Source organism: Tupaia chinensis, unplaced genomic scaffold (assembly GCF_000334495.1).
Source record: "Tupaia chinensis unplaced genomic scaffold, TupChi_1.0 Scaffold000170_1, whole genome shotgun sequence".
Taxonomy (NCBI): Eukaryota; Metazoa; Chordata; class Mammalia; order Scandentia; family Tupaiidae; genus Tupaia; species Tupaia belangeri.
In genome coordinates, this window is record NW_006159645.1 from 475,830 (window position 1) to 496,294 (window position 20,465).

Here is a 20,465-nt window from a genome sequence, read left to right on the forward strand (position 1 = left end):
GGGAAAGAAGGAGCTGGTTGGAAGGATATGAGGAAATATCCTGAATGGAATGAAAAGCTGATCCAAAGGCTTTGGGAAGGATGTGAAGTAGGACATCTGAGAACAGCAGAGCATGATGGGAAGGGCCAGATTTCCTGGGCAGTCTAGCCTGCCTTTATAATCTGCTCTGCGTGCCTCAATTTTTCCTTTGAAATGGGTAGAGTAAGTCTTATTTGTTGAGTAGTCATGAGGATTGAATGGGTTAATATACATTTGAAAAAGTGCTTAGAAAGCTGCTAGGCGCAGTTCTTAATAGCTACCCGTCATTGTGTCATTGTCGTTCTCAGGCTCTGCCACACCTGTGAGTCACTGCTAGCAGCTTCTCATAACGGTTTCTGTTCAAGCTGCAAATTCCAAGGACATGGCATTGGAGTGGCTTATGCCGGTTCACATGCTCACCCCTTGTTTAGAGAATGTCTGAGACCTTGACGAGCAGAATCACTGACTATAAGTCTCTGTCATTCCCCATGCTCTTCGGTCTTTGCTCGAGATTCAGAAAGCTGGGAGGGGAGCAAGTTGTGTCCTGTGGCTTGGAGACATGGAGTCCCAGAGGAGTAAAGAATTTAAGTATGTAAACATTGATTCACCTGAGTGTGTAGCATGGCTGATGACCGAGAAATAACAATTTTTTTTTTTACTATTTTTAATAGTTTCCATTGTTTAAACATTTTCTAAGAAGGAAAGAAATTCTCGTATTAATCTTATGGACATTTAGTCTATTCTATTTTGTGTTCATCTGGCTTCCTTGAATACTTACAGGTATTTTTCCAGTACTGTTTTTTCTTAAAACCTACCTTTTCAGGCCAGTCTGTAGTATGGTGGTTGAGGCGGCTGGAACCCACATGGCCAATTGTGTGGTTTGAGTTCTGGACCCAGTGGCCCGAAAAAGATGCCAGATATGTGAGCAAGTGTGCCCAAATCTCAAAAGGATAATGGAAGAGAAAGGATTGTAGAGTGGTCATCCTCTCTGAGAGTTGCTTTCTCTCTTTCTTTCTCTCTGTCTCTCTGTCTCTCTGTCTCTCTCTGGCAGGTACACACACCCTGTAGTATATATAAAAAATAAGATAAAAAATTACCATTACCGTTATAGGGACCAGTAGGTGGCATAGTGGTTAAAGCACTACACTCCCGCATGGCCAATTACAGTTCAAGTCTTGGGCCCGGCACCTTGAAAATCACACTAGATGCATATGTGTGTGTGTGTGTGTGTATGCATGTGTGTGTATGTGCGTGTGCACCCAGACTCTCAAGAGGAGAATGGAGAATAGAGAAGAAGGGATTGCAGCATGGTCATCTCCTCTGTAGGGTGATTTCTCACTTTCTCTCTTTCTGTCTCTCCTGCAAGTATGGACACCCTATAGCAAAAATCTCTTTTTAAAAAAACTTACCTTTATTAATTGTCAGTATTACCCAGAACAAATACTTCTGTTACTTTCCTTTTACTCCATTTTACCTTACATACTTAAAGTATTTGTTGCTACTATTTTTTTTCCAAACTTTCTTGGGAATATTCCGTCTAGAGCAAGATTTCTCAGCCTCAGCACTATTTTGATATGGGACAATTTGTGGTGGGAGGGCTAGTCCATGCATTGCGGGATGTTTATCAACATCTGCTCACCCTCCTTCCCAGTCTTAACCAACACAACTGTCTCCAGACTGAACCAAATGTCTCCCGCAAGGCCAGATCACCTTCCTTCCTAGTTAGGAACTACTGATCTAAAGAAACATCTTTTACTTTTTATTTGTTCTAATATTATCACTGATTTTTACATCAAATTCCCGGGAAAATCTGAATTTAAAAAATCGAAGGCAGAAAACAAATCAGATGGATGAGAACTGCTTAGGTCCTGAACACCCCAACCTGATGTATTTATGTGTGTATCTGCAAGTTAACAGAATGACTAGATCAGGTCTACAGCCATACCACCATGAATGGGCCCAAGTTCATCTGATCTTCTTGGAAGCTTAGTAGGGTCAGGCCTTGGTCATACTTGAATGGGACAATGTTTGTATCAGATTATTAAAATATCTGACTAATAAGGCCATTGCGACTTTTATGGAGGTTTATTACAAAAAGATTTACTGATAGATTTTCATTATACATTCTGATCAAGCAGGAAGGAATTCAGCGATCCATACCTTATCGGACTTCCAGAAGTGTTATACTAGTGCCAGGAGGAGAACATAAGGCCTTATTCTAGATTGGATTCTAGACGGAAAGAAATGGCAGACTTTGGTATTTGCTCAATTTCCATTCTGTATCATGCACTTTGACTTTGAAAGTGTTAATTTCAGCCCTTGCATCTTCTTTCTCTTCCTTTCAATAGAGATCTTTGATTTCTAATTAGAAAGGAATTATCCGTCTTTATTTTTCATGGATGAAATTGCCCCTATCCGCACTACAAATCTCCTCATCAAAAGCCTTTCTCCCCCTTTTGATCTCTATCTCAGAAAATCCAGCAGTTGAGCTGCCCTGTGTAGGTTGCTAAATTGAGTTTTTAAATTATTTCTATTAAAGTAAAAACTAAACATATACCAGCTGCTGAGGGATTATAAAAGCTTTGTTTTTTCAATAATTGGAAACCTTGTTTACAGAAGACTCACAATATTCTCTAAATGTCTTTGTGTTGAATATAAAGGAACTTGTGTTTATCTAGGCAATGATAATCTGACTATAAAGGAAACTCATTTAAGGATTATGCTTCCTGTCTCTCACTATGCAGCTGTCACCCTACTGTTCTTTCAAGCTTGCAAAGTGCCGAGGATGCCTCCTTAAAATTAAAAGAATAAACTGAAGAATACACCAGGTAGTTTGGGAATACATCTAATTCGAAATCACAGGGAAATACATGAGAGATGCCAAATACACTACCTCTAGGCAAATTTATCCAAAGGTCTCATTTTCTAACACATGGATGAAATTCAGTACATTTGAAAGAGATTTTAAAGTGTTCAGCCCTGGCAAAGAACAATCAAAGACCATCCAGATGATCAGATGATCTAATATCTAACCCAAGTAGAATTTTGCAAGCCAGTGAAGGCACCAGCATAGATTGGTATCTATTGGAAAGCAGTGAAGCATAGCAGTTGAGAATGTGCCTCCAACCAGGCTCAACCTTTTACCAGTTCTCTGACTTCTAGCTAGTTATTAGTGGCTCTCTGTAAGATAATAGCACTCACCTACCTCACTGTGTTATTTGGAGTCTTACATCAGAAAAATATATGTAAACTCTCAGGACACTTGCTGTCACAGAGTCACTCAAAAAAGTGTTGAACTATTACCACAATGGTCCAAGTCCCACTTTTTTATATGCAGTATCTCATGTAATCCTTGAAACAACCTTATTATAAAATAAGTGTATGTATGTACCTCCACTTAAGTTGGAAATTGAGAAAATGAGATGCAAAGAAGTTTAAACTCAAGGTGACATGGCAATCGGATTGATGAGCAAGGATCTACACCCATGTTCTGGGCCTCATTCTGCAAACAAGTTAACAGAATAACTAGATCAGGTCTACAGCCATACCTCCCTGATGTCATAATGAACACAAGCACCCCTTGTTCTCTAAACACACACTATTGGCTATAACGGACTACTAGAAGTTTTAGCCAACATCCTTTGCCAGTTAACCTGCTATAACAAGTTGGTATGTGCATGGCAGTTTCTCAGATAGTAAGTTGTATATGATTCCCTTTTGAAGTACAGATTCTAAATTCTGGGAACCTCCAAGGTGATGCCATCATTGCTGGTCCACAGATCACACTTTGAGTAGCAGTGAGTCAGAAGATGGAGGTGGGCTTCTCTCATTTCTCCACGTTCTACTGATCAGCCCTGGGAGTAAACAAAATTCACATTAGAGGGTCTAGCCCATTAGCATTTCTTTAGTTCAGGCACCTGGGGTCACCACCAACTCAGGTTGAATCTTTGGCAATATTATTTTATTGCTTTTCTTATGGTTTGTGCTTCATGTACAAGGATAATGAAATTCCTATTCTCTCCACCTACAGACTGCATGCAAAGATACCTACTCATTACTCCATTAAGTGTTAAACAATTAGATAGCTTTTTCTCCTCTATGGTTGTCAGGAGAGAGAGAAAGAGACAGATTCTTTTTTTTTTTTTTTTTTTGGAGAGGTTTTCGCTATAGGGCACGTGCACTCGCCAGACAGACAGAGAGAGACATAGAGACAGAAAGCGAGAAATCACCCTCCAGGGGAGATGGTCATGCCGCAATCCCTTCTCCTCCATTCTCCTCTCGGGATCTTGGGCACGCACTCACACACGCCCAGCGTGAGTTTTAAGCCACCGGGTCTGGGACGGGAACCGCAGTCAACTACATGGGAGTCCAGTGACATAGCCATGACGCTAACTGCTGGTTCCCAAGAGACAGATATTTTTGACAGCGTCTCACTGTGTCTCCATCCTCCTGCCCCAGTCTCCCCATTAGCTAGGATGACAGGGTGCACAACTATACCTAAAGCATTCAGAGGGCTCAGGAGCAGGACCTGACTCCCTTCGGCTTCTATCCTCCCAGGCGGTGGTGCTACCTATGCACCACCATGGCTGGGCCTATAATTGATTTTTTTAATAATTATTTTATTTTATTTTACCTATTAGTATTATTTTTAATTTGACCAGAGAAAGTCTGAAAGAGAGAGGGAAAGTGAGAAAGTAAGCTGCCAGGTCCAGGACCTGAACTGCGGTTGGCCATGTGGGAGTCCAGCACCTCAGCCACCACACCACCTGTTGGCCCCATGCTTTTTAAATGTTTTATGTTTTGCAAAATTTCTTATTAGATTGTCAGGTGGTTATCTAGAAGCATTTTAGTAATGGTTGTAAAATCGATATTTTGGGTGCTCTAAAAATGAATTATTCTGTTTTTCCTATGTAAAGTGATAGAATATAGGCTCTTGCTATTTGAAACTTTACTTCCCAAGAGATTTTGGGGGGAAATAGATTAGATTCAGGTAACAAAGCGTACCTGCACCTACTTCATGGCAGAAATTGGAACAAATCCTGGGAATATAATGATGATGAAAACAAAGCCACTGCTTCAGAAAACCCTAAGAATAGATAGAGAAGACACTGGAAAACAAATATTAAAAATACAGTGAGATGATCAGTTTTCTAATGAAGGTTCGTAAAAGGAGCTCTGAGAACATAGCCAAGAATGGACCTTGAGCTTTGCTTCTATAAAAGGAGGCCTTCCTTGGATACCAATAGAAGTTAAAATGCATTGAATACCTACCTCTGTAGGTAGAGAAAGCATGTGGCAAGCACCTTATATGTATTTACTAATTTCACTATTATAGCAACCTGATGAGGCAGGCAGTTTTATTATCATTCTCATTCTAAAGAAAGAAAACTTGGGGCTAGCATTTGGCATGGTGGTTAAGGCGCTGGACTCCCACTGCAGTTTGGGTCCCAGATCTTTATCTGCTGCCCAAAATCCCAAGAGGAGAATGGAAGAGAAGGGATTACAGCATGGCCTTCCCCTCTGTGTGTGTCCGGGGGTGATTTCACACTTTCTCTCTCACTGTCTCTCTGGCACGTGGATGCATCTTATGGCAAAAACTAAAAAGCAAACAAAGAAAAAATTTAAAAGATTAAGAAAACTAAGGAACTAAAAAATTAGTAACTTAAAGGGTCATATAGATCTGTAATGATAATACATTTTGAAAAATTAAAAATAAATAAATCTTTTTTAAAAAAGGAAAGAAAATAAATACTGTGGGGCCAACAGGTGGTATGGTGGTTGAGGTGCTGGATTCCCACATGGCCGACCATGGTTCAAACCCCGAACTTGGCAACTTGCTTTCTCGCTCTCCCTTTCTCTCTGTCTGTCTCTCTCTAGTCAAATGGAAGAATAATGATAATAAATTTATTTTTTTAATTAAAAATAAATAAATCTTAAAAAGAAGGTCATACAGATCTGGCCTCAAAACCAGGCAGTCTGAGTGTAGAGCTTACCTTCAGCTATCTGCCCCTTTTGAAAGAGAATTCAGGATCTTAAAATAACATATAAAAAGATGGCAGGGACCAGCAGTTAGCGTAATGGCTATGTTGCTGAACTCCCATGTAGTCGACCGGGGTTTGAGTCCCAGACCCTGTGGCTTAATCTCACACGGGCGCGTGTACGTGCGTGCCCAAGATCCTGAGAGGAGAATGGAGGAGAAGGGATTGCAGTGTGACCATCCCCCCTGGGGGTTGATTTCTTGTTTTCTATCTCTCTGTCTCTCTCTGTAGCAAAAACCTCTCCAAAAAAAAAACAAACGATGGCCAACATGGCCCAGCCACTGTGGAGCAGGTGGCAAGGTGCCAATGCACAATACTGTAGCCATATGGGAGGCCCAAGTTCATACCCCAGGTTGATCTGAGCATGCCAGGTGCACACCTCTGATTCAGGCTGGCTGGAGAGCTGGGGGAAGGACTGTGGCATGATGAGACTGTCAGGAACCTGCCTCTCTCTCTCTCATGAAAGAAATATATTGTTAAAATAAACTTTTAAAATGATGAACATATTGGAGGGAATACACTGACAGACCTGCACGTAATTTGGTTTATTTGGAGCATAGGATGATCATGAGATAATGAGGCTGTTAGAATGGAAGCCATGGCATCTGCATTGGCTTCACATATGGAAACACAGCGTACGGCTAGTGAGGACAGAGCAGGACAGGACCACAGACATCCTCGATTCACAGTGCTGGTCATTTGTTATATGTGAGATGCGACTACAACGTGATGGGCTAGATTTTCTTTTCACACATGTATTACATGAGCACCGTCCCTTTCCATCCGTCATCTTGAGCAGCTCTGCTTTTGTTTCTGCCAAGTTCCCGTTGCTCTGAGCATGTTGGGAACGTCTCTTCTAAAATATCTTCAGAGCAAGTCACGGTGAAAATGTTCCTAGCTTATGATCAGGACTCATTTTTGTCTCAAATGTATTTCCTAGTTTGATCACTTACCTCGCTTACTGATCTTAGCTCTGGATAACTTATTTGTCAAAATAACATCCACTCTTGAATCCACTCTCAAAAAACAAATACATATTTAGAAATATGTATTCTCCAGTGGCTCTAACTTTAGTATGTGTTTAAAAGCCATCTAGGGGGACGTGGTTCAATATATAACATATCCCCACCTTGGGTAATTCTGGCTCAGTTGTTCTGAGGTAAGAAGCTGGAATCTTCAGTCTTTAACATGCATCCTGAAGTTTTTGTTTTGAATGGCCACACCATACTTTCAGAAATTCAGCTCTAAGGATATCTACAAGAAAGGTAGCCTTTCTTTATGCAGTTCAAAAGAGGAATTTGATTTTTTTTTTTCCAGAGAGTTTTTTTGCTATAGGGCAAGTACGCTCGCCAGAGAGACAGAGAGACAGAAAGCAAGGAATTCCCCCCTGGGGGATGGCCACGCCACAATCCCTTCTCCTTCATTCTCCTTTTGGGATCTTGGGCACACATGCACACCTGCCTGGCATGAGTTTAGGCCACCGGGTCTGGGATTCAAACTGCAGTTGGCTACATGGGAGTCCAGTGACATAGCCATTACACCAACAACTGGTCCCCAGGAATTTGAATTTTTTTCTGATCAACAGGGATATCAACTCCAAGGGACTACTCTCCTGTAGATGGTGTTTATTTAGAATCAAATATTCAATGATTATTTTTAAAAGAAACAGCCACTATTCGCATGGTCACAAACACTGAACCCACCAGTGCCTTCGGCAGGACCGTACCATTGTGTTTTCTCACTCAGTAATCTCCTGCTTGGGTTTCTTCTTCCATATGGAGAGTTATTTTATTTGTTTCTGAACTAGATAAATCATCCAAGCATCCAGTATTGGAGGATTTAGTAATTTGCCAATAAATTGATGAGCTTTTTTCACTTCTCAGAGTTGGAGTACTAAATCCCAAGAGCAGGCGGGGCAGATCGATCTCTGTTTTAATATCCACAATGACCAGGTTCACCAAAGTGGTAGATTGACCGCCTCTGGCTATTCTTCTATGGTAGCCACAAAGGCTGGGAAGCTCCAAAACAACCTTCATCCATCCTTCCCTTTCTGAATCCACCCGGCCACCTAATAAGCCCTCCATTTTTTTTTATCAAGTTTTCTGATTTTAGCAAACGTAATCCTCAATGAGAATCTAAAAACTTCTGACTTGCCATATTTATCAAGTATCTTCTGTCTCATTGAAGAGAATCTCATACAACTGAAACTCAGTGCTGCTTGAATAAAACAAATTTGGCTTCTTTAATAAAACAAATCCTCATTCCATAGGCAGTTTCCGACTCAGGGGAGTGAATGAGTTAGGCTTCTGCTGGGTCACAGCATGGAGGTTATTGGTCTCTCCAGGCACGTCTCTTGTCCCTAAGAGCCCTGACTATGTTTCCCCTAGATCTGAGGATCCAGTAGTTACTACTCAACTTAGAGATGTGCAAATGTTCTAAGATTTTCCTATTGTCATTTCACTTAAAAATTAAGTTTTTGGTTGGTTTATAGCTTAATGAAGTATAAAGATAGATGTTTTCCTTAGATACTTATGAGCAAAACTTCAGGAAAAGAGAGATATTTTTTATTCCTTTGTTTGTTTGTTTTATCCTAGCCATTATTTCTCTATTTTACAAGGACAGCTGTATTTTATTTTAGAGTTACAGAGACACCAAAGGAAAGGAAAGAAAAAGAATCAGATTGCGGGAACCAGCAGTTAGTGTAATGGCTATGTCACTGAACTCCCACGTAGTCGACCGCGGTTCACGTCCCAGACCCAGTGGCTTAGAACTCACGCTGGGCGCGTGTGCGTGTGTGCTCAAGATCCCAAGAGGAGAATGGAGGTGAAGGGATTGCGGCGTGACCATCCCCCTGGGGGATCATTTCTGTCTCTCTGGCTCTCTCTGTCTGTCTGGTGAACGCATGCACCCTATAGCGAAAATCTCTCTAAAAATAAAAAATTTTAAAAAAAAAAGAATCAGATTGCCATCAAGACAGCTCCAAGTCCATAGGAGCAGTGATTAGATGGCCCACCACACTCTCCTTCTTTTCATTCTTTCCATGTATTGGGTTGCCAGATTTGGGGTAGGGATGGAAGGAGTGGAGAATGAAAAAATAATCTAAGTATGAATGCCTATTTAAAATTGAATTTCCAATTAACAAAGAATAATATTTGGGACCTGTTCCAGGGCCCTATTCCATGTGTGGTCTTCTCCACACAATTTAGTGCCCTTGTTTTATTTTCTAGGGGTTTCCATATGTAATTTGTCCCTCAATTGGATCAAACTCTCCTCTGGGCAGAATCGTATTTGGCATCCCTTAAGCTACCATAAATATTGACTTCTCTACTCGGCGGCCCATGTTAAATTTCTCCTTCTGTGTTCCCCTCCTGCTGCAAATTCAGAGCATCCCTGAGCCCTGATACATCTCCTCTCTGCATCCTCAAGGTCATTACTTCACAACAATGACAGGCCTGAGCACAGAGCCCTGAACTTAATAAGTGTGCCATATATTTTTATGACTGATGGATGAACTGAAAGCAATTTGTTGTCTTGTTAAGAGTCAATTAAATTCCACATTTATTAACTACTTACCTGCATGCCAGGACTTAATAGTAGGGTCTATCTACTATTCTGTCCCTCTGGTTAGTTGGATTAATCATTCTTCCTCTTTGGGAGAAATAAAATAGAGGAAGGGAACAGGTTTGGGAGTTATACCCAGATTTTGCAAACTTGTGTCATGGCTCAGTCAAAAAAAAAAAAAAAAAAAAAAAGAGAAAAGAAGTAAAAAAGTGTTCTTATCTAAAAAAAATCATTTCAAAATTTGGAATAGTGACTTTCAAAGAATGGAGGGATAAGTTGCCTGTTATGTTTGGGGGCTTTTCTAGTTTTACATTGCTTCTGTTAATGTTGCATGTTAATGTTGCAGTTGATATCTACAGTATCTTAGAAGTAAGAAAGAACTTTGAAAGCCACTAGAATGATATAAATGAGAGACTGTTCAACTCATTTTAAAAAGCTTATCAAAATGTAATCATACACGTCATTTATAAAAAGGATATCAGATTATAAGGTGCCTTTTTACATACTTTGTGCTTCTATTAATGCTATTTAAATCTTTCTTCATGCATGACACTGAGCAGGCTTTAAGCCTTGTGAATGCCTTTTATTTATTTTTTTTCCTTGTCCCCACCATAGGGTGCATATGCTCACTGGAGAGAGGACAGAGAGACAGAGAGAAAGAGTGAGAAATGAATCCCCTGGGGGAGGGTGGCCATGTCACAATCCCTTCTTTATTCTCCTCTCAGGATTTTGAGCATGCTCACATACATTGTGCCTGGAAGGATTTTCAAGCTGCCATGTCCAAGAGTTGATATGTGGTCAGTCATGTGGCCTTAACCAGTGCCTGAATCACCACTTTTTGGATTACTTTTCAGTTGTAAAATGCACCGAAGAGTGAATGCATGTTTAGAAGTCTCTAAATGATGAGTTTTATACCCAACAGTCTTGCCCTCAGCTGAATTGTAAAGCTTGTCCTCAAAGCCCCAACTCCCCCTTTCTGAGCCCTTTCCCCTAATCCTTACCACCTGATTGCCCACTCAGATGTATCTTTTGGAGGGTGAGAGTACGCAGAGAAACTGCCAAGAGCCTTCAGATCTCACACTATCTGGTCTATGAGCCATGCTGAGAAAACTGACTGCAAAGAGAAATGGCCATAGATGAAATCACAGCCAGGCTCATCTTCTCCAGTAAATAAACATAAACTTCCTGTCGTATGTATCACCATCAATAAAAATCTACAACATAATACGGCTCTACTACATTTTGAGTGTCCCTGGAATAAAACTAGAAGAAAAAAAGCTGAACATGAGAATTCATGTTAATTTCTCACCAACTACAAATCCCATAAACCTAAGAATACAAACTTCTTATGAAAACATTATATTATTATATATATGATAAAAATGGAATGGGATAACCCTAAGGCTAAATCTGTGGTCAAAAATTGTTTTCTGGAATGTTTAGGTTTTAGTCAAGCCATAAATCCTGCCTTCTATATTCTGTGTCTCTGGTAACAAATGAATTTCAGCTCATTAGCCATTTATTGAAAAATAAGAATGTTCAAATATTGATTTTATTGGGAAAGAGATCAAATTAAGCCTGCTTTATTTTTGAAACCAGGCACACTCCTTTTTTTTTTTAATAAGTGTACAACAAAACAATTACATAAAGATTAAAATAAATACTTCATGATATCAATCATTTTATCTTTCAGGATGAAGCCTTATAATATCTTTATAAGTTCTTTAATATTAAAATAAGCAACATTTTGCTTCCTATTCTCTGATTGGGTTTGACTGGGGAACGAGTCTATTAATTTTAAAATTTGTGACAATTCTAGATCTTTCCTACCCAAGATAGCAGAATGTGTTGATTAACTCCATGGTTACATGTATTTTTGATTTGGGGAATAAAATGTGTAATACAATTACTTCCAGGACCCTAGCTCTGTTTATTTGAATAGCATTTTTATCTGTCTTATTTGAATATTAATGCATTATTAATATTTTTCTTCTTTTTAATATAGGTGGAAAACAGACCAAAATATTATGGAAGAGAGTATGTATTATTCTATTCTTTGTTTTAATAATTTAATAAGTAGTCACTTCGTGTGTCATTTAAATATTAAATATTAAAAATTCTCTAATATATGGTCTTCATCATGTGTCCATTGTGCAAAAGTTTGATAATAAGAATAACACAATCAGATGCCTTTGTATTGAATTTCCCTTATAATACTCAAGTGCTTGGTTTCCATTAACGTGGGAGGGAGAATGTCTCACACTGCAATTCTCTTCACAAAAGCAGCTACCGAGTGCCTGGCAGGTATTTAAAATGTAAGGCAGCAGTTTCATAATTGAGACTCTGTGTTAGAGTTTAATTCACTTTCCACCTCAATACAACATAAACATTTGTGGTGTCCGAGATTGGATGCTGAGGCTGGATTCCTGACTTTCACACACTATAAGCTCAGCACTCGGGAACAGCATTCCATTTTCCTGCAGTCTCAAAACACCAAAAGGATGATTTCTTTTAACTAGGATATATTAGCCAAATTGCCTTCATACCACATTATTATCCTCTCCCCTCCTTTCCCTCTAAATTTCATCTCCTGTTCTGTTTTATTTTCTCAAAAACTTCCTGCAAAGCAAATATACATGACCATAAAAGTCATTCATAGTTTAGGCTGGAAGATGGGGACACTTTACAGAGGGCAGGCAGAATGGTCCAGCAGGAGAGCAGGTGCACAAATCACTTTTCTTCCCACGTCTAACCTGCAGCTGTTTGAGGCAGTCTCAAGTCCACCTCCCAAGCTCTCCCAAAGTCTGCTTCGTCTTATTTCCCTTACCGAACCAGAGTCTAGTCTTTGTGACTGACTGTCTTAGGGTCTCAGCCGAGGGCTAGTTCCTAATTGCCACAGATGCTCTGCAGAACCGTCCTTGCAGGCCTTGGGTGTTCAGCTGTCCCCTCTGGAAGACCTGCCCTAGTTCTCTGGCCTCCTCTCCTATCCACCTGCCTCTCTCTAACCTCTGACTATGTTGCAGTATGGCTTTTTTTCCTCAATATAGTAGTCTGGATTTTGCCTGTAATCGCATAATCAATAGATATCCCATATGGCTGACCATGGTTTGAATCCCAGACCCAGCAGCCTGAAAATCACACAAGGCACCTGTGCATGCATGCCTAAAGTCTCAGGAAGAGAATGGAAGGGAAGAGATTGCACCATGGCCATCTTCCCTGATCTCTCACTTTCCGCTCTCCATCTCTGTCTCTCTCCAGAGAGCGCATGCACTTTATGGCAAAAACCTAAATTAATTAATTAAAGAGAGAGAGAAAGAGAAATAAAACCTGCCACAGTTATGTACATGAGTTCCAAAAGGAACTCCATTTATTGTGCATTTTCTTTTCTGCATTAAAATATTGTTGAGTAACCTTTAGATTTCATCCACCAACTCCAATTCATGTAAAATATATAGTGAGCCAAGAGACCAAAGAGACATTTTCTTAACCTCAAAAAGAAATATTTGTATTAGAGGAAATAAGCTTAAAACTTTTAGATTGTGGGAGCAGCAGATGGCATAATGGTTATGCTAGACTCCCACATGGACGACTGTGGTTTGAATCCCAGATTTGCTGGCTTAAAAATCACACTGAGTGTGCGCGTGTACGTACATGCCTGAAAATCCCAAGAGGAGAGTGGAGGAGAAGGGATTGCAGCGTGGCCATCCCCCCTGATTTCTTTCTTTTCTGTCTCTCTGTCTCTGGCAAACGCATACTCCATCTAGCAAAATAAAAAAAATTTAAAGAATTATTTATTTAATTTTATTCATTCATTCATTTATTTTAATTTGACCAGAGAAACAGAGAGAGAGAGAGAGAAAGCGAGAAAGCAAGCCACAGGTCCGGGACTTGAACCATGGTCGGCCATGTGGGAGTGTCCAGTGCTTTAACCACCATGCCACCTGCTGGCCCCCTCTAGCAACAATTTCTTAAAAAATTTAAAAATTAATAAAAATTTTAGATTCTCTTTTTAAAATGAAGGTTTTTTGGCTTTTTTTTTCCCTTCCACCCAAAAAGTAATAGACTCTCTATTCAGGAGATGTGTATGCTTTTATTTCTGTACTGTTCACATTTTTCCTCTTTTGTACCTGTCAACTTTTGACTTGCGCATTTTCTGTTCTGCATAGGTATTGCTTTTGTTTTTTAAAAAGTTAATAAGTTAATTATTAATTTGACTTAATCTGGCAACAACGAAAATATTAGGTTGTCGGAAAAGTCATGACACATTTTTACACAGAAAAAATACATCGCGACTCTTCCAACAACCCACTGGCAGGTAGAAAACCTGCGGCCCCACCGTATGTCAGAGAATCATAGTTATCGTTTTCTCTCCCTGTCCTTCTTCCTGCTTTCTGCTTATGAACCTGCATACCCTATACACATCATAGATATTTGGATTTTTAAAACCATCACAGAGGACGCGGCAGGCCACAGACTGGGGCTTCAGGTGCACAGAACTGCCACTTTCTCCTTTTGAATAACTTAGTTCTTCACACTCAGCATCTGCCACCGGTGGTCACCTTAACCTGGCAGTTCAAGGGTGCTTTAAAACTTCACTGCTCTCACGGCCTGTGCCCTGGTATTCTCCCCGCGAGAGACCTGCCTCTGCCCTGGCATTCTCCCCCACAAGTGACCTGCCTCTCTGTGTGCCTCTTCATGCCGTGGTCACCTCAGCCGCACACTGGGCCATAGTCAAGTTGTATTTTGGACACCCCAGCCTTGAGCTCCTTCTGACAGCAGTTTATGTCATTTATTTATATATGTATCCTTATTTATCTTCATTCACGAGGAGTGTGTGCAGGCACACATGGGAGTGAGAGGAAGGAGCACCCTCCACAGCGTCGGTCACACCTCGCTCTCCCTTGTCCAGTCCTCTGGTCATCACATCCGGGGCATTCATGAGTGTGCTGTGTGTTTCCAGGTGACCAGACCAGAGATTCGAACCAGTCACCATGTGGGTCCTGGTCTCTCCTGAGCAGCACATTACATCTGCGCCATGGAGCTGGATTCTAGTCCTTTTGACTCTGGTATAGAAGTGGCCCCATGTCCTCTGCCCCTTCTAGCCATACACCATCCTCATCCCTCCTGCCACACACACACACACACACACACACACTGTCTCTCAATGGCCAGGCATCTGCAGGCTGCCCTCAGGTCTCTCTCTGGCCCTCCTGGCCAAGCTGAGATATAGGAGGCTTCTGTATGAAGTTCTCAGGAGCAAGTGAAGCCTCAGCTATCTCTGCTGTACACCGCCCTACCTGTTCCTGTCCCGCATCTGCTGTCCAGAACCAATTTGGCCTATAAGCATGGGCTCTGCCAAATCTCTCTTCCTGTGGGGCCAACAGGTGGCATGGTGGTTAAGGCACTGGGCCCCACATGACTGACTCCGTGGTTTGAGTTCCAGACCCGATGGCTTGAAAAATGCACCAGGTACACGTGTGCCTGTGCTCGAAACCCCACAAGGAAAATAGAGGAGACAGGATTGCTGCGTGACCATCCCCTCGGGGGTGATTTCTCACGAAACGAACACACTCCCTGCCTCTAGCACTGGTCACCTTTTGGACAAGAGGATCACTCAGGTTGTAGTGCCTTATCCTCTCTCCAGACAGGCCTCCAGATATTGGTTCCTGAGCTTAAAATCAAAATTTGAGAAGGCAGAAAACGCCTTTCTCCCAAGTTTTCACTGTCTTAGACTTTCAGGAGTCAATTTTGATTCTTTTTTTTTTTTTAAGGTTTTTTTGTTATAGGGCACGTGCGCTCACCAGACAGAGACAGAGAGACAGAAAGCGGGAAATCACCCCCCAGAGGGCATGGCCACGCCTCAATCCCTCCTCCTCCATTCTCCCCTAGGGATCTTGGGCACGCACACACATGTGCCCGGCGTGAGTTTTAAGCCACCGGGTCCAGGACGCGAACTGCGGTCGACTACATGGGAGTCCAGCAACATAGCCATTACGCTAACTGCTGGTCCCCTCAATTTTGATTCTTAAACACTAAGTGACACTTGCTTTGATCTCCCCACCCAAGGACAAAAAGATTCAGCTTGGAAGGTCAACTTTTAAGGCTATATAGAATTGGGAAATGAATATTGCACTAAGTCTATTTTCTTTCAGAATCTTATCTTGTTTTGTCCAACTTAATCTTTGTATTCCTGGAGGGAAAATCTCAAACCCTACCCTATCTAGCGGACTTCCCTTCCCTCACCTCCCAAAAAGGTAAAGGAGTTTTTCTTGGACCAGACTATTTATTTTCTGACTTATTTCCCAAAGTTCTCCAAGGCCAGGTAATTTTAAAAAAGAGGTGCCTGGGGTCCCTGGGCACTGGCCTCACTCTCGCCAGCCTGCCCACCTTCTTCTGAAACTCGGGTTGGTCAAATGTCCTTGTGACAGGCATGGGCAGCCATCTTTGCAACAAGCCAACTAGAAAAGTAGGAGGGTTCTGACCCACTTCTCACCTCGCTGCCTCCCTCCCATGAATCACTGCCCACTTTCTAGGCCTCAGACAAGGATGTCCGGTTTGGAGTGGTGGTTATCGGCCATACCTGCACCCTTCTATGTGCATGTGCCTTATTTTTAAAATGGAAAAAAAAAAAAAGATGAAATACTATCTTTAAAAAAGAAAAATAGCTACATTTCCCAAACATATTTCTCAGCGATTTCTCTCAAGATTTAAAGACCTGCAAGAATGGTGATAATAACGACTCTCCTTTGCAGAGAATGTGCCTCTGCAATGAACAACACCTCACACCTGCGACAAGCAGGTTGCTAATCGATAATGTTCATTTGCAATCAGGATAATACATAGGTCCCTGTGTTTGAGCTGAGAGCTAAGGTGGTAATTGCTCTTTTGTTATTCCCCATGGTTAGAAAGGAGCCATAACCTGGCTTTCTGTTTCGACTTTTCAGCTTAGCAAAGAGGCTAGCAGAAAGTCAGGGAGACTGGGGGTTCTTCCGTGTTTCCTGTTTGAATGCGGATCCGTCTGAGGGCATGCTGAGTGTGGTTCCAAGCTGGGATCCAAGATGTGTCTCAGTCACTTCCCTCTTCATCCAAGTGGGTGGTTGCTGACCCCGGGGAGGGGGCGCGTCAGGGGACAGCCTTTCTGGGATAGCTCTTGTGGCACTTACTCGGCACGTGGTCTGTTCAGAGCTGTGACGGTCTTGCCCCCTCAGGTTTCACGGGATCATCTCCCGGGAGCAGGCGGATGAGCTTCTCGGAGGTGTGGAGGGCGCCTACATCCTTCGAGAGAGCCAGCGACAGCCAGGGTGCTACACGTTAGCTCTCAGGTGAGCTGCGTCTCGCTCATTGTTTTCGTTTTAGACAGATGACTTTATTTCTGTTTGTCCCAGTTTTAAAAATTGTGGTGGGCCAGCCAGTGTGGTGGTTAAAGGCAGCTGAATCCCACATGACCAACCGTGTGGTTCCAGTGACAGACCCAGCAGCTTGAAAAACACATCCGGAGTGTGTGTGTGTGTGTGTGTGTGTCTGTGTGTGTGCGTGCGGGTGCGGGTGCGTGCATGTGCATGCCCAAAGTCCTCAGGGGAAAATAGAGAAGAAGGGACTGTGATGTGGCCATCCTCCCTGGAGGATGCTTTCTCACTTACCCTCTCTCTCTCCCCCCCATTGTCATCTATCTCTATCCAGTAAGTACGTATATCCTATAGCAAATTAAAAAAAAAAAAAGATTAAAAACAATTGTGGTAAAATACAATTACCTTTTTAATCAGTTTTACATGTGCAATTCGGTGGCATTATGTACGTTTTCATTGTGCAGCCAGTTCCAGAACTTTCTCATCCTCCCAAACAGAAACTTCATGCACAGAGACCATCGTTCTCTTCCTACTACTGTACATTGCATTTTCATTTTGTTTCCAAAGCACCGTCAGAAGAGCAGAAGCAGTATACGTTTTCTCAGCTGCAGATATTATCAGTAGGTGTGGACGCTGGGTCTCTGTTGGTGGATAGACAGCGAACCGGAAAATTACCTGGAACGTTAGCATTCTTACAGACCCCGCTGCCTGCAACACCAGGCTAGTTGAAAGAGCAGTGTCCAAGCCTCGGTTCCCAGCAGTGCTTGTCCAAGGGCCTCTGCACTTCGAGCTGTGGGTGTGCACCTGGCAAGACCTTACTTTCTCCATGTGGGCCCCCCAGAGTCATAGTGGCCCACAGAACTTGGCAAGGTGGCTACATCATGCAGTATACCAGCAAGCCTGGAGAGTGGGGTTCTCCTGAGCTTTGTACTCAAAACCACAGCATTTTTTTTTAAATTTGAGTTTATATTCTTTCCATGAATAAGAGAGACAGAGCCAGAGAGACAGCACCCTGCAGAGTGCCGTGTTTATCGTTGCACCACCATCCAGGCCCCCAAATCCCGAGTACTGAGCATTACAACACCTGAAAGGCATTGCTTCTACCGCTCTCGGCAAACCTCGGTCCAATATTCCATGTCATCTGATTCTCTCCACAATCTCATAAGGTTCGGGGAAGGTATTCGATGTCAGAATCTGGTTGTCTTCCAAAGGCTGGTGTCTGAACTGTTTGCAGTTGGGGAGATCTTTCTCCATAGAAGAGGTAGTATCAGTAGCAACACTTCCCAGGCCGGCCCACAAAGCCGAGTGTGTTCAATGCCCCATCTCTTTGCAGGGATGGAAAGAGATGTTCCAAGTTGTAGCTGGGGGTGTCTAGAACCTCCCTTAGATGAGGTGACTAGGAGGAAGTTCTTTAAAAGCTGTCAGCTGCTTTCCGTAGACCATATTTGCCTGCTTTGTCAACCCCAGCAGCAGGGACCAGCAGTCCCAGGGAGAACCAAGGGGGATGTGAGACGAAGAAGCAGGCCCAGAGAGGAGAACTCATGCCGTTATGCAGCTGACCTTCCAGCTTAGGTTGCTGGGGCTAGCTGTCCCTGTCACTTCTCTTCTGCTGTATTAACTGGGTGGGAGGTATGAGTTTCTCTGGGTGGTGTCCAAAGGTGCAATAGTAAGGGGACACGAGGGCCCGGGGTGGTAGCATCCCTGTACAGGACACTGCCAGGCATGGGGAGGAAGCCTCAGAGGGCTGTGGCTAGTTCCCACTGAGGAAGTTTTTAAGATACTTGTCAAGCAGGTGCTACCCTCTGACTTTTGCAAATCACAGTTAAAATGACTCAGTGGCTTCGTGATTTCTAGATCAAATGACCTCTTATGTCTTCCTGGAGTTACGCCTCACCTTGGCCTCATTTCAGGCGTGTAACCACCATCAGGGATCCGCATCTCCAGTGTCAGTTGCTTCTGCTGTAAAACAGGGATATAATTACACTTGTCTCAGACATTCTCTCTGATAATTAAATAGGGAGAAAAATCATAGTTAAGTGTTTAGCCCAGAACCTGGCGTATAGTGCGTGCTCAAAAACCATGAGCTGGTTAGTTAGTTCTTGGTGTATGACCAGGGGCCTCCCTGAGCATGCAGGGCATGGGCGTGCCCGTAATCTTGGCTGGCACTGGGGGTGGATCACAGCATAGGCACCCTGTTGGGGGTGCCCTCTCTCTCTCTCTCTCTCTCTCTCTCTCAGAAGAAATAAATAAACTTTAATTTGTTTTTGTTTTTGCCATAGGGCACACGCACTCATCAGAGAGAAAGTGAGAAGTCCTGGGGGGGTGGGGGCGGGGCATGGCCATGCTGCAATCCTTTCTCTTCCATTGTCCTCTCAGGATTTGGGGTTCATGCATATACTCACCCGGCATGATTGTAAAGCTACTTTGTCCAGGACTTGACCATGGTGGACCATGTGGGAATCCAGCACCTTAACCACCATACCACCTGCTGGCCTCTAAAAATATATTTTTAAGTTAGCTATTGTTATTGCTTCTCATTGTTCTCGTTTCTAATGTTGTTTTAATCCCTCATTCTCTCATGGGCAGATTTGGAAACCAGACCTTAAACTACAGGCTCTTCCATGACGGGAAACATTTTGTGGGCGAGAAGAGGTTTGAATCCATTCATGATCTGGTGACAGATGGCCTGATCACGCTGTACATAGAAACAAAAGCTGCCGAGTACATTTCCAAAATGACAACTAACCCCATCTATGAACACATTGGATATGCCACGCTACTCAGAGAAAAAGTATCCAGAAGGCTGAGCAGGTCTAAAAATGAATCAAGAAAGCCAAGCGTCAGCAATGAAGAACACACGACCGTGGAAAAGGTGAGCCTTGGGTGTGAGAGAAACGGTCTCTCTGCTTTGAGTCCGTGTTGAATAATCACCTATGTGATTCACACCAATGTTGGGGAAGACTCACCCCACTTGAACTCTAGAATTTTACAATAGGTGCCTTAGAGGTCTTCCAGTTCCACCCCCTGGTTTTACAGATGGGAACTTGAGGTCCGGGCATGTTAAGCGATCTGCCCTAACTCATACAGGCAGTGCCAGGACTTCCACAGATAAACATCTATGCGTTTACTTGCAATTTGAAAGAAAAAAAAAATCCATGTTTTATGATGAAACAGTACAATGAAATGTGTTTAGAATTGCCATCTGAGGTGTCACTGCCTCACCAGCTCTCTCCCTGTCCTGTGCAGCTGGCCAAACACATGGTGTTTGTATTTGTTTCTGTTGGGACTGGGTGACCACCCATGATCCTCCAGTCAGCCACATCTAGAAAGTGGTCTTACCTACTTAACGGATTTTACTACAGAGATGAGAGCATTAGCAGTGGCAATGGCCATGCCTGGGAGCTTAGACCGACAGCCTGCCCTTTGCCCGGGCGAGGATTAGAAAACTCCTAAGTGGATCAGGGTGCAAGCCGGTGGCTGGTGGCTGGGGGGGGCGGGGGGG

The 20,465-nt window shown here is 42.7% G+C and overlaps 1 protein-coding gene across 3 annotated transcripts in view; it reads left to right on the forward strand.

Annotated features, from left to right (window-relative positions):
- CHN2 (chimerin 2) overlaps window positions 1-20,465 on the forward strand; it is a 348,821-nt gene that overhangs the window by 209,129 nt on the left and 119,227 nt on the right. For 2 of the 3 annotated variants that reach the window (XM_006146210.3, XM_006146211.3), the window contains 3 exons: window positions 11,623-11,654; window positions 16,826-16,939; window positions 19,550-19,835. In XM_006146210.3, coding sequence (XP_006146272.1) covers window positions 11,623-11,654; window positions 16,826-16,939; window positions 19,550-19,835 — 432 coding nt within the window. Of the gene's footprint in view, window positions 1-3,664; window positions 3,714-11,622; window positions 11,655-16,825; window positions 16,940-19,549; window positions 19,836-20,465 lie in introns of those variants that run through there. The other variant, XM_006146212.3, reaches the window with a different exon arrangement.